This window comes from Anneissia japonica, unplaced genomic scaffold (genome assembly GCF_011630105.1).
Source record: "Anneissia japonica isolate Jap-2015-1 unplaced genomic scaffold, ASM1163010v1 scaffold1104_len307771_cov217, whole genome shotgun sequence".
Lineage (NCBI taxonomy): Eukaryota > Metazoa > Echinodermata > Crinoidea > Comatulida > Comatulidae > Anneissia > Anneissia japonica.
Window position 1 is genome coordinate 1 of NW_022755771.1, and position 12,604 is coordinate 12,604.

The following is a 12,604-nucleotide window of genomic DNA, read 5'->3' on the forward strand; positions in this document are numbered from 1 at the left end:
ACACGACGTGAAGCAGATGTGATCATACGCGAAAGAGAAGTGGAAAATCGCGAGGATGACTGTCGGAAAACCGATCTTGAACAAAGACGTCGTTCGATGGAATTAAAAAGAAAGGAAGCAGAAGCAATTGAAATTCAAGAACAACATCAACTAAAAGAAGATGATATAAATACCCGACTGAAAGAATGCAAATTGTAAGTATCAAGTTTGCTAGATCCTGAAACAGTTCCGGTTTCTCTCTTTCTCTAAGGAATAGGGAAAGACTGGGGTAAAACAGAGCAAGCGCATAATGAACTAAACAGTATTTTGTGACGTATAAGGACGTTTTTAATAACACACAAGATATCACATAACGATTAAAAAAATGCGCACAGGTGTGTGCCATGAGTTCCAACTTTTGTTTTTGTCATTTTACCCCAGAATTAGCAACACAAATATTGCTTAAATTAGATTATAAAAACGACCAAAAAAAAATTTACCTAAATGTCTAAAATTTCAATTGACAACCATTTTGCAATCTGATTTGTTTGTGTTACTTTAAACAAAAAAAACTAGACTCAGTGATGGCACCAGGATCTGTCCGACAGGGGGCTAAAGGCCCCGACGGGGGGATAGGCGAGCGAATCGAGCCTCACTTGGCTGGGGGAAAGCCGCCTAGGGGTCACAGGGAGCCCAGGGGGCATGGCCCCCTAGAAGCTACGGATATTTGACGAACTTTGGTAAATTTTATAGTAGTTAATTAATAGGCATCAAGCTACCGTATGTTTTTTAATGTCGAAATTCCAAAACCGATTTGTTTTTTAATTTAAAAAATGAGAAACAAAGAGTATGTAACCAACTAACTTATTTTCAAATCCGTTTTTAAATTATAAAAAAAACCACCGTATTACACTACAATACTATCCTCCCATCATGGCGAAATCCAGGTTTTTCATAATCCATGTGATTCAACTTATTAACAACAAAATTACGAATACGAATAATGTCTTACTGTAATGGTAAGGCCACCAATTTGTGACAATATTATACTACGATGAATTAAAAAAACACAATGTCACCGGGAACGTCACAGTACAAGCTTTTAATTCAAAGTGAAGTTATAAAAATTTAAAATTTTGCCTGAAATCTGTAAACCACGAGGTTGCTCCCTGATCTAAATGTATTCTAAGCATCATGAGGATATCCAAACGAGCATTTGTCATAGTAGAACGTAAATCATTTTTAATTAGTTCCATTGAACAGGGGGCGGATCCAGAATTTTTGAAACTGGTGGAGTGCATTTGTATTTTTTTTTTATTTCAATACATAACATTAAAAAATAGTGTCAAAACGCTGTTTTGACACTTGACACTGTTCTGCTAACTTACGTCCCAATAGATGTTTAAACGTAATTAATTCATTGTGAAGAAGAATATATGTTGTTTCATGGGCTTAATTCAATGTAAAAAGTAATATATACGGTAGTCGGATAACTTACAATAAAACGGCACGTGAATTTATGTTATTACATTATTATTATTATTATTATTATTATTATTATTATTATTATTATTATTATTATTATTATTATTATTATTATTAATAATATTTTTGTACTTTATTTTTATTCCCCGACGGAATGTATTCGTCTTTCCCGACGGGGGGCTAGGCATCCCCGACGAGGGGGCTATAGATCCTCAGCCCCTCCCCCCCCCCACCACTGCTCACCAAGGCTTTCCTCACATTTACAAGAATTGGTGTTAAAATCGTTTAAAGTCAAAAAGCTTATTAAAAAAATATCAAAATATGAGACTCAATTCAGTTCAATTCAATAGGCCTATACGAATTACAAAATTGTAAAATACCATTTAGGCCTATTACAAATATTTATTTAGTTTTCCATTTATAGCATAACAAATAGGCCATATTATTAGCATATCAATATGCCGAATTGTTTCTATATTTTGTTTTACTTTCACGGGACCCCTGGACCCCCCGCTTGGACCCCTATCGGGGAATTTCCAGCAAGATCGTATGGGGAAAATGACCTCGATCGCCGAAAGTCAAATTTTAGGAATTAAAAACTTTTAGTGCGAGCAGTGCTACCGTATGTGTGAGGTATGTATATCGTATAGGCCTATACTATCGCGATCGTATGGGTTGCGATGGTAGCGTAAGATCTTCCCCGACAGGTGGGCTGGTACCTCTGACAGGTGGTTATGTACACCCCGCATAGGCCTCTTGACTTGCATGGTTTCTATAAAATTATCGTTTTTAAATAAAGAATACCATAATCAACACAGTTGTTCACGATAGGGGAAGGAGCCCTTGTCGGGGAGCTGGACCCCTTGTCAGATAATTCCTGGCGCCGCCCTGCATTAAAGTACACGTTATATCCTACCAAAATACACTTCACTGTATTATACATAAAAATAAACTGAAACATGTTTAGAATTTTCTGTTAATTATATAGGTTTATTTAAACACTAAATTTATCACAATTTAACTATATTTATATTACAGAAAGCAAATTGAAATTATGGCCCGCATGAAAGAGATAAAGCAAAAAGAGGAGAGTCTGGAAGACCAGCAAACAGATCAAACGCTAAAGGAAAAGCAACTGCGAGAGATGGAAAGTAGTATCTTACAAAGAGAGCGCGATACAAAAGCAACACTACATCAGCAGACTGAAGCACTCAGTAATGAGAAAGAACAACTGGAATTAGAAAGGCAACGTTGGTACAATGAGTGGCGCCAGAAAGAAAGCAAGATAAAAGAAACACAAGATCAATGGAATCAGAAGACAGACAAGGTTCATGAAATGGAAAGAAATTTGAAAGTAAAAGAAGAAGGCTTGAACAAGAAAATGGCCGAGTTAAGGAAAGCAGAAAACGAGATCGTACTGAAAAAAGATGAAATTGAGAGAAACGAAGAAAATCTTCACGAGGAACGCAATCGGTTACACACTAAAGAAAAACTGCTCACATCTCATGAAGAAGAGTTAGACATAAGAGAGAAAGATATAGGTTCTGTTGAACATGGCAGGCGGCGATTGGCGGATGATGTTGCACGTTTCGAATCAGAGCAAAAACAACGAGAGAAGGATTACATGTTAAGAATTGAAGAGCTTGATACTAAATTCGACGAATTAGAGAAACGAGAACATGTTCTGAGCAACGTACAAATGAAGCAGAGACAAAGAGAGTTACTGATACAGAAGAGGGAAAACTACGTACACGAGGAAGAACAAGAAACCCTGTTGAACATTAGCAAGGAGACTGTTACAAGAACGTCAAGCGATAGTGGATTGACAGCTACTGAAGAACCACTTATGTCTGAATACACAATTGTACAAAGAGGTGATGACCAGAATTCCCCACGACGTTTCCAGCCCTTTAATATAAAAATTTCGCCTGGTTTGACTATCTGGGGTCTGAAAACTATATTGGATAAAGAAGAAGGAATACCAACTCACTGGCAACGTTTTTATTACGGAGGAATTCAACTTGACGATACAACAACTCTTTCTGAAAGTTCAATTCCTTCTGAATCCTCAATATACCTAAGGTTAGATGTCCCAGAAGGTTCAACGACTATCATTCTGAAGACGGGACAAAGAACAAGAATGATCGACGTTGATTTAAATGAAACAGTTGCTGTCACAAAGGCACGAATATATAAATATGAGGGCGTACCCCCTCACCAGCAAATCCTGTTGCATCGGGATATCGTTATGGATGATGGTAATTTACTTCATGACTTCAATCTACACAAAAACTCTGCAATATCAATGAAATTAAATTACCGTATTTGGGTTCGTACTAAAACCAACACACTAATTCCACTTGAGGTAGACGAACTTTCGACAATCAGAAATGTTAAATTTCTCTTGAGGGAAGCGGCAGGTGTCTGTGTTGACTCCCAGAAACTAGGATTCAGAGGAAAGTTTCTTGATGACAGTCGCTCTCTTATCCACTATAAAATATGTGAAGGGAGTACGATCGATTTGACATGTTCTGTGATCATAGCTCAAAAACCAGCTGGTGAAAACCTGAAAATGGAGTTAGATCCATGCGTCACAGTTAGGCAGTTGAAAGAGGAAATAAGGAGGATAAAATCCATTCCAGTCATTAGACAGGCACTTGTAGTCCGTGATCAACATCTAAATGATAATGATATGGTCATGGATCATTTGAAAAAGGGATCAGTAATTAACCTTCACAGTGGTAATGTTATGATTGTGTCCTCATCAGGCAAGGTTATCTTGAGTGACGTCCAGCCATGGCATACCGTTATGAAAGTCAAAGAGATGATTGAACGTAAGACCGGGGTATCAGCACAAATGCAGCACTTGGAATATCAAGGCTCCCCATTGGTGTCTGGCAGCCTACGACTTTCTGACTTCGACATAAAAAATGGCAGTGTCCTACAAATGAAACCAATTGAGATTTCTTAATTATAAATGGCTTCTTGAAATATGTCGGTTGCTACTGTCGTAAATTGCTTTACGCATGATTTACGTTCATCACACTTTGCATCATATCGTCATTTACAGTACTGTACATGTTTATAGACAAATAAACAAAATCTGAGTACCTAAGTATTTACATTGAACCCCAGGAGACATGATGTGATGACAGAATGTGCATATTTTATTCTGAAAAAATCAACTATCAATGATTTATAAAAATACAATTGCATTAATTCTTTTTTTTTTTTTTTGTAATAATATTGCAATAATTATTACGGTACTGCTTTTGAATCAGTTTATATACAACACATGGAGCATGCCTTTCTACTTCACTATAGCCCTATTTAGAAATATAGATACTGATAAAAAGCTACATTTTATGGTCTTCATAATGTTTTTAAACACAACATCAGTAATATTCGCAATGTTATTGTCTGTATCAGTGGCGGTTCACAAGTGAATCAGCAGAAATGCCCTATAAGGAATGGTGTCGCTTGTAGTTCGTAATGGTAATCGAGCACTTATTCAGCAATTTATATGTATGTTTCAAAGTGCTACACAGCAACATTGATTCTATATGTCACTTCATCGTATTTTTTTTTTTGTTCTAAAATTACTATCAATGTGCCTTAAAGGGGACACCTCTACATACTTCCCAATAAGTTATTGAAAGTGGCATTCTCATTAATTTTTGTGTTAAGTGCATCTGATGATTAAAATGAATGTTGGAACAAACATTTGATCATTCCATAAAAAATTTGATGTTTTAATTAGCATTAAAAATAGTCTGTCATGTCATGCTTGTAAAAAAATATTGTACCAGTTATTTCAAGTTTTATATAACTACTGCAAGTCATATTTTTACAGATTATTTGCATTAAAGTAAATAATTTCAATTCATGTTTTATTGTTCAAAAAAGGATTCAGTGCGGAAACAATTCATAGCAAAAGAAGCATAAAATAAGAGAACATGTATATAGATTTGTTGAAAAAGAGACGAATTCTGTCCTGATGTCTTTGTGTTGCCGCTATGCAGCCACTGAATATCTATTTTCATTTGTTTTTCGAAGTGAAATATTGTATCTACCTAGACTTTATACAGTATACGAATACTGTATTATGTTTGAGAGACTTTGAAAATGGTGTAATCTGCCCCATGTGTCATGCCTGAATTACAGTATCCACAAGTAAACAATTTAAACTATTTTGATCAATAAGTAAGAAGGTTCCAGATTATTGATTTTGGCAAATGTTGATTTTCTGTGAGGACCAGTGAGTTTATATCTTGAAGTTTAATAGTTGGGCAACGTATTTTGAACTATGATAATACAAGAAGGTTCCTTTGTTTTGTGGTAAAAAAATACCAAAATGAACAGGAAGAATTTGGTGTTTGTGATAATCATCAATGTTAGTTGTAGTAATACTTATTAGAGTATCATGAGTATTATTGTATCTTTAATCATACAAATCTTTGTTTAGAACTCTTTAGATCAATAATTAAACCAAGCCCAATAGATGTAAATGTGAGCTTTCATCTGTTTATGTTTGTTGTTATTTGTCTGTTCTACATATTGGAAAATAAAATGCAGATCGAACACTGTGTAATATAAACCTTCATTTATTTTCACAACTTAGTTATTCTTCTAAAAATTCTCACAATTCCAGTTACATTAATAATACCCATTCTACTATTCATTTGGCCTATTTAAAATACTGAACCAATGTACATAAAGAAAATACGACTAACCAATGCATTTCTTCCCAATATTTAATTATGACTTGGGGACGGAAATACAGCATTACTAAAATAAGTAACATTGTCAGCAATATTTAATTTTTATAGAATTACAATTCTGTATTTTATTGAATTAAATTTAAATAATAATAATAATAATAATAAAAATATGCGTCAGGTCAGTGGTGGAAGTGGAATAAGTGGAATATCTTTTGTGTTATTTTCCCCTTAACATCATTTTATTTTCCCCTTAACGTCGTTTTTTTAATTGTTCTGTAATTTCTCCATTGTCTAAGTTCCCCTTAAGGTAGATTTTAGTAACATAATAATAATAATAATAATAATAATAATAATAATAATAATAATAATAATAATAATAATGATAATAATAATAATGTTAGACTTATATAGCACAAAATGCAAGATGCACTTAACATTTAAAATAAAAGGAAAGAAATGAAATAGACATAAAAAAAACCATGCATCCAAGATCGATTATATCACTATGGATGAGCTGAATCCCCTTGATGACAAGTAGCTGAAGGCAGGTCATTGAAAAGGTAAGGTCATTGGCTGTGGACTTTGCAGATATGACATGACAACAGCAGATATTGACAACCTTAATGAGGAAAAAAAATTGTTTGTGAGAACATTATTGTTGCGCTGAAACAAAGTGCTTCATATATTATTATACAGATAGAAAAATGAAAGTTCACAAACTCTGGCATGTGTACTGTACTTATCGTAGGCATTTGGGAGGATTGGTTAAACACCTAAAATGTTTATGGGGCACAGCCTGAAAGTTTGTGGAACGTTGCAGCAAATAAATAAAAGAAAGTCCAAGTTGTAGTATTTTGAATATGTTGAAAACATTGATTCAATATGTTACTTCATTGTAACCTGTGACTTATAGAGTATTCTTATAGCTTACTTCAGCCCCACTTTGAGGACGTATATTAGTAGCTAGAAATATATTAAGACATATGAATACATTATACATACATGAAACTGCTAAATGTTTGTTTGCCATCTTCTGTGACTCTGGAATTTGCAAAACTGATAAAAGAACAAAATACAGCTACCCAGGCACACCACTTCATCTACAAGAAAAAATTTTAAATCATTTGTAAAAGAATGTCCAAAATTGAATCTCTCTTTCCTCTCTCTCTCTGAGGAGGGTATCCCATTGCCTAAAATTTGCTAAAGGCGGCAGATTTAGTTGAACTAAATTGTTGAAACGTACAAAACTAAGAACATTTCATCCCAGTTCCGGGAAAGTTTGGACCCCTGTATTACAACTTGGCCAAGATTAGTTGTAAATGAGTTTGTTCTTTCTGAACAAAGTGTTATAATTATATGAAAAATACACAGATGCTATTTTGTTTGATAGCTTTTATAAGCAAAATGTTTTATCTCAAAATGTATTATGGTATTATGATATATTTTGAACAATTCCAAGTTGGTGCCTACCACTCTCCTCGTTAACAATAAATATTAAGCATAATAAGCTGCTTAGATTATATTATGCAGCTGCCATTCAGAAACAGCATTCATTGTGTAACCAGGGATTTCTTAAAGATGTTGAATCATTTCTATGATTTTTTTTTTTGTTCTTTATTTTAAAAAATTGTTTACCTTTAACATCAGACCACACATACTGAATATCATACCAAGTAAATTCATATAGTCAGCCATAGGATCATCTGGTGGGGCATTGCTTTCAACCACTGGGGCCTTGTATCTTTAAAATACAGAAAATAATTTTAATTATTTACAGCAAGTACACATTTGAAAATTTAAAAAATATTGAAAAAAGCTATAGGATAAGTGAAAGAATTTAGCAAACAAGTCAAGGTGAATGAAAATTTCAGTATTTTGTTTCTCAGTGGCCTAGCACTCACTGATAAGTGGCTAGGCTTAGGTTAGACTTCCTAGCTCACTTGACGTAGCTATTTTACGATCTCTACACTGTAAGTCAAAATAGAAGGCCTCAGGCTCTGCTGTTTAATTACATTACAATATTATGATTCAGTTAATTTTTACTAAATAGAGGTAACTTCATGTTTCAGTTTTATTTCAACCCTTACTCGCGATGTTTTTGTTTTTGACTTGGAAAAATATTAATGACCATTCATTTCATAGTGTGTAGTTGTTCTAACGCTAGGCAGTTGGGATTTGGGTTCCGGTGTCGGATCAATGGATCAATAACCACGGCGAAAAAGTAACACATTCGACAAATTTAAAAATTTAAGCGCATTCTCTAAGTTCAGTATAATTAATAACATAAATTAAACGTTCAACCAAATATCAAAGCTTTCATTATTCAAACGGCGGTCCATACATTTTGGCCTTCTACGGGGCGCGGCCGAGACTATTCGTGACCGCGCTAACCATCGTAGGCTAGGCCTGCCCTCCCCCAGCTAGGCCTAGTAGTAGTAGGCTAGCCTAGTACTAGACTACTACTAGTACTAGGCCTAGTATACTACAGTTACTACTAGCCTAGGCACTAGCTAGGCCCGCAAATGGCAGTACATTACTATTATTAGGCTAAGTCTGAGTTGTACTAACATCTAGGCCTAGGTTAATTCAGCTTACCGTTTTGCTTTACTTGGTTTCCGTACGTCTGCAACATTATTTGAAGACATGCTAAACGTAGGCCTAGCCTTAGTTAGGAGAGAAGAGGGTGGGTGGGGGACTCGACTCGATAAATCTATCTTACCGTCTCCCTCTGGTGGCGGCGTGAACTGCTGTGGAGAAAACAATGTACCAACGCAAACATACAAACCTATCACGGGACCGTCTTTTTCTCCTTTATTGCTTTTAAGCAGTTGGGGTTTATGCTACAAAGTAGTTACTTTTTTGAATATTTAAGATGTCTGTGGGGTACGCAATGTATAGTTCATCCGCAATAATAACAGCGGTATTGATTGGTATATGTAAGTAAAATATTAAATGTACAATAAAATAAGAAGTAAGTGTTCAATTCGAAGTCAACGGCAATCCTAGCCTAGGCTGGGCCCTAGGCCTATCCTGGGTCCCTACTACTACTCTATAGCCATGCCCAGTGCATGGTCTAGGCTAGGCCTACCCAGGCATCTTAGGCCTTACCTAACCTAAGCTGAGTGAATCTGGCTAAGTGAGGCGTAGGGCCTAAACCTACCCATACTGTTGTAAAGTATTTAAAGTGCATAGATGTTTTATCAAAAACAATATATTAACTCACGATGTTTGTGCAGGAAAATAGGTCTGCACCCAGGCCTACCGGCCTACATAGGCTAGATTTAATAAATAATATTCAGGTCAAGGACTAATTGTCCTGATACTGATAGTCTTTTACAGGAGTAGTTAAAGCATTCATTTAGTAGTAATGATAGTGCTTGCACTCATGGCAATCCTCAGGATATTGTATTCTCTTTTTGAGTTCCTATGCAATAGGAGCTCTTGTATTCACTTTTTTGCATGTGTATGTGTGTGGACATTAAGTGAAACTGCGCATACGTCAGGAAAAAATTTCCGAAATTTTGTTTTAGCATCGCGATGTTAAATAAATTCTTCACTTTAGCTATTTGGCAAAGGCCTAAAATAGAAAAACCTGTAAATACTTTCTATAATACATCGTTTTCCCCCAGTTTTTTTTTTCATTTGAACTCCATTTTTCGCCAACTCCATGTGACGTTTATGTGTTGTTTTATGAGTAGTCTTGCTGCAAATGTCATTGCGTGCCTCGCAAGTTATTTTTTATTTTTAATTACCATAGTTCCTCGGGTATAGTCCCACCTTAGGTATAATCCCACACCCGACTTTCCACCCAACTCCGCGTATAGGCATTTTCCTGGGCAAAGTTCCAGGGTATAATTTAGGTGAGTAGGCCTACTGTAGGTCAGCAAATTTAACAAATGCTCACAAAATATAAAGGAGTTGGCTCCGAATTTGGCAGACCTGAAACTCTTCCAATTGACTAGACCAGACATTGGTCGCCGTAAAGTTGAATACAAAGCCCATTCTTGTTGATTACTGTCGCTAAAATAAACAAGCTCGCTAACCGGCTGAAAATAGGCAACACCGCGATCTGTTCCTAAAGAGACACGCCCAGTAGGCTGATCGGATCATTAATTCGCAGCGTGAAGACTCGCATGTTCCACAGCTGCGGCTAAAAATATTTTTTTTTGTCCTTGATTTTAAAATTGCTTACATTTAGCATCAGACCACACAATACTGAATATCTTACCAAGTAAATTCATATAGTCACCCATAAGATCATCTGGTGGGGTATTGCTTTCAACCTCCGGGGCCTTGTATCTTTAAAATACAGAAAATTATTTAGTACTTATTTAAGTATACATTTGAATATAAAAAATATTGAAAAAAAAGCTATAGGATGAGTGAAAGAATTTAGCAATGAAAATAGACAACACCGCGGTACGTCCCTAAAGAGATCCACCTAGTGGGCTGATCGGATTGTTAATTTACAGCATGAAGACTCCACAGAGAGACTCTTGCTGCTAAAAATAACTTGTTACATCATACATTACAAGTGGGCAGTCTTCACGTGTTAGGTGATTGGTTGGATTGGTTGTTGCTGGGTAAAAAATAACCTAGGATATCAAGACAGTTGAGGCAAAGGCTGGCCTAGCTTGAGGTAAAACCAAGATATTGCCTCTCTAGCTAGGCACTTAGGCCTACTAATTAGGGTGTTTCCTTCCCTTTGATGTTCGAGTAAACTTTGATTTCTTCACCGGAACATGGTTTTGGAGATGCCATCGAATTTTAGGACAGTTGTTGCTTTTGCCACTTCCCAAAATGATCGTCTTTTTTGTTCTGTTCATGCGCACGGGAATCCCCGGGTATAATCCCACCTCCCTGGGGAACTATGGGTATTATTATTTTTTAATTTTTATTTTAATCTTATTTCATTTCACCCCCAACAGCGAAAACGCCAATAACAGGGAGCATATGTGGCAAAGACAAGCCAAACCAGTCACTCGTCGCAAATCGTGTTTCAGAGAAAATGGCCAAAACATGCTAAAATGTCAAATTTTAAAAAATCTATTTTATTGAACTAAACTAACCTTTATATACCTACACACCATCCTGTGCTGTTATTTTCCCCATTTTCAATGTTAAAACAACACTTTTTAAGGATTTAACGATAGTTTCTGCATGAGAAATGCCTGAAATCATAAACTTTAAAGGCTGATTTCTCATATATTGTTCTTTAAACAGCTCTGTGGTTAAACGCTTGTAACTTCATAAGGAAATGTACGATTTGAATGATTTTTTTACCATTTTATAGCTATTATTTTACTCTCTAACACCGTATTAATAACACAAAATCGATTTTTGCGACGAGTGACTGGTTTGGCTTGTCTTTGCCACATATAATGTAAATACAATATAAAATTACAGCGAGAGAATCGATAAAATCACAAAGAAACATTCAAAAATATTATAAGCAGTATAAAAATATGTGCATACAGTTAAAATAATTTACAATAGTTTCTATTATATACAAGGAACATTATAAGAAAGTTCAATTAAATTCAGTTCCAGAGCAGGTGAATGATCAAATGGCAAGTTTAACTTGAGCTGAAAATAAATGTCAATTGAAGGCTCATTGTTTGTAACAGAATTATAGAAAGAGGAAAGTCTACTGATAAAATCATTTTTAGTTGCGTTAACTCTACATTTTGGAACAAAAAAAAAGATCTTGCCTACGCATATTGGGACGGGGAACGTTCAAAGAAAAATATGGGAACAAATTACACGAGAATGAGGAATTAACACACCTATAGAGAAAAATGATCAAATAACTGCCTCACCTCGGGAAACTGCCTCACCTCCTCAATTATTTATAAAGCTACAATCACAACAAACGAAGAATTGAAGGATTACATCGGGCTCACAGATACCGCGTTTAAAACCCGATATACAAATCATAAGCATATATTCAATGCACCAAAACACAGAAACAGCACAGAACTTTCAAAGCTCATATGGAAACTTAAAGACAGCAAAACACAATACAATATCAAATGGTCCATTATTGATAGAGCATCATCCTACTCACCTAAAACAAAGCGATGCAACCTATGCAACACAGACAAGTTTCATATAACTTATGCAGACAAACAATCTACTTTGAACAAAAGGCACGAACTCCTTTCAAAATGCAGACACCGTGCCAAATTCCTACTCAAAAACACATAATACCTAATTTGCATCTACACCAGCCCAATTCTACATATACACATCAAATTTGAAATTCCCTTCACTTCTGAAGATTGCCTAGTGCATGAAACAGCCTGTAGAGTGAAATTACAAGTTCCCTGTTACAAGTATTATACTATTATTATTATTATACCGCTCTGCATAGCATCAAGCACTATACGTTGCCTGAACTGACAACTTTATATTTATAT

General features: G+C 35.4%; 3 protein-coding genes across 3 annotated transcripts in view; 2 read left to right on the plus strand and 1 right to left on the minus strand.

Annotated features, from left to right (window-relative positions):
* Positions 1–6: 6 nt before the first annotated feature.
* LOC117123744 (polyubiquitin-like) lies at positions 7–6,355 on the plus strand. Its single transcript, XM_033269752.1, has 2 exons — positions 7–194; positions 2,503–6,355. Exons 1-2 carry the CDS (start codon positions 97–99, stop codon positions 4,433–4,435), a joined length of 2,031 nt encoding a protein of 676 aa, XP_033125643.1. The 5' UTR covers positions 7–96; the 3' UTR covers positions 4,436–6,355.
* A 152-nt stretch (positions 6,356–6,507) lies between these two features.
* Positions 6,508–8,934, minus strand: LOC117123746 (protein Asterix-like). Its single transcript, XM_033269754.1, has 4 exons — positions 8,781–8,934; positions 7,821–7,926; positions 7,188–7,285; positions 6,508–6,804 (listed from the first exon to the last, which is right to left on the minus strand). Exons 1-4 carry the CDS (start codon positions 8,828–8,830, stop codon positions 6,735–6,737), a joined length of 324 nt encoding a protein of 107 aa, XP_033125645.1. The 5' UTR covers positions 8,831–8,934; the 3' UTR covers positions 6,508–6,734.
* A 23-nt stretch (positions 8,935–8,957) lies between these two features.
* LOC117123745 (V-type proton ATPase 21 kDa proteolipid subunit-like) overlaps positions 8,958–12,604 on the plus strand; it is a 9,128-nt gene continuing 5,481 nt past the window's right edge. Inside the window, exon 1 of the mRNA XM_033269753.1 lies at positions 8,958–9,121. Coding sequence (XP_033125644.1) covers positions 9,058–9,121 — 64 coding nt within the window. The 5' untranslated portion in view covers positions 8,958–9,057. The remainder of the gene's footprint in view (positions 9,122–12,604) is intronic.

Bases quoted from the DNA above. Each gene is read 5' to 3' on its own strand.
- LOC117123744 (XM_033269752.1), top strand. From the start codon at position 97: ATGGAATTAAAAAGAAAGGAAGCAGAAGCAATTGAAATTCAAGAACAA. The intron at 195-2,502 runs GTAAGTATCAAG...TTTATATTACAG, and splicing joins CGACTGAAAGAATGCAAATT to AAAGCAAATTGAAATTATGG.
- LOC117123746 (XM_033269754.1), bottom strand. From the start codon at position 8,830: ATGTCTTCAAATAATGTTGCAGACGTACGGAAACCAAGTAAAGCAAAA. The intron at 7,286-7,820 runs GTAAACAATTTT...TTTTTCTTGTAG, and splicing joins TGTGTGGTCTGATGTTAAAG to ATGAAGTGGTGTGCCTGGGT. The intron at 6,805-7,187 runs GTATGTATAATG...TTCCTCATTAAG, and splicing joins CAAACATTTAGCAGTTTCAT to GTTGTCAATATCTGCTGTTG.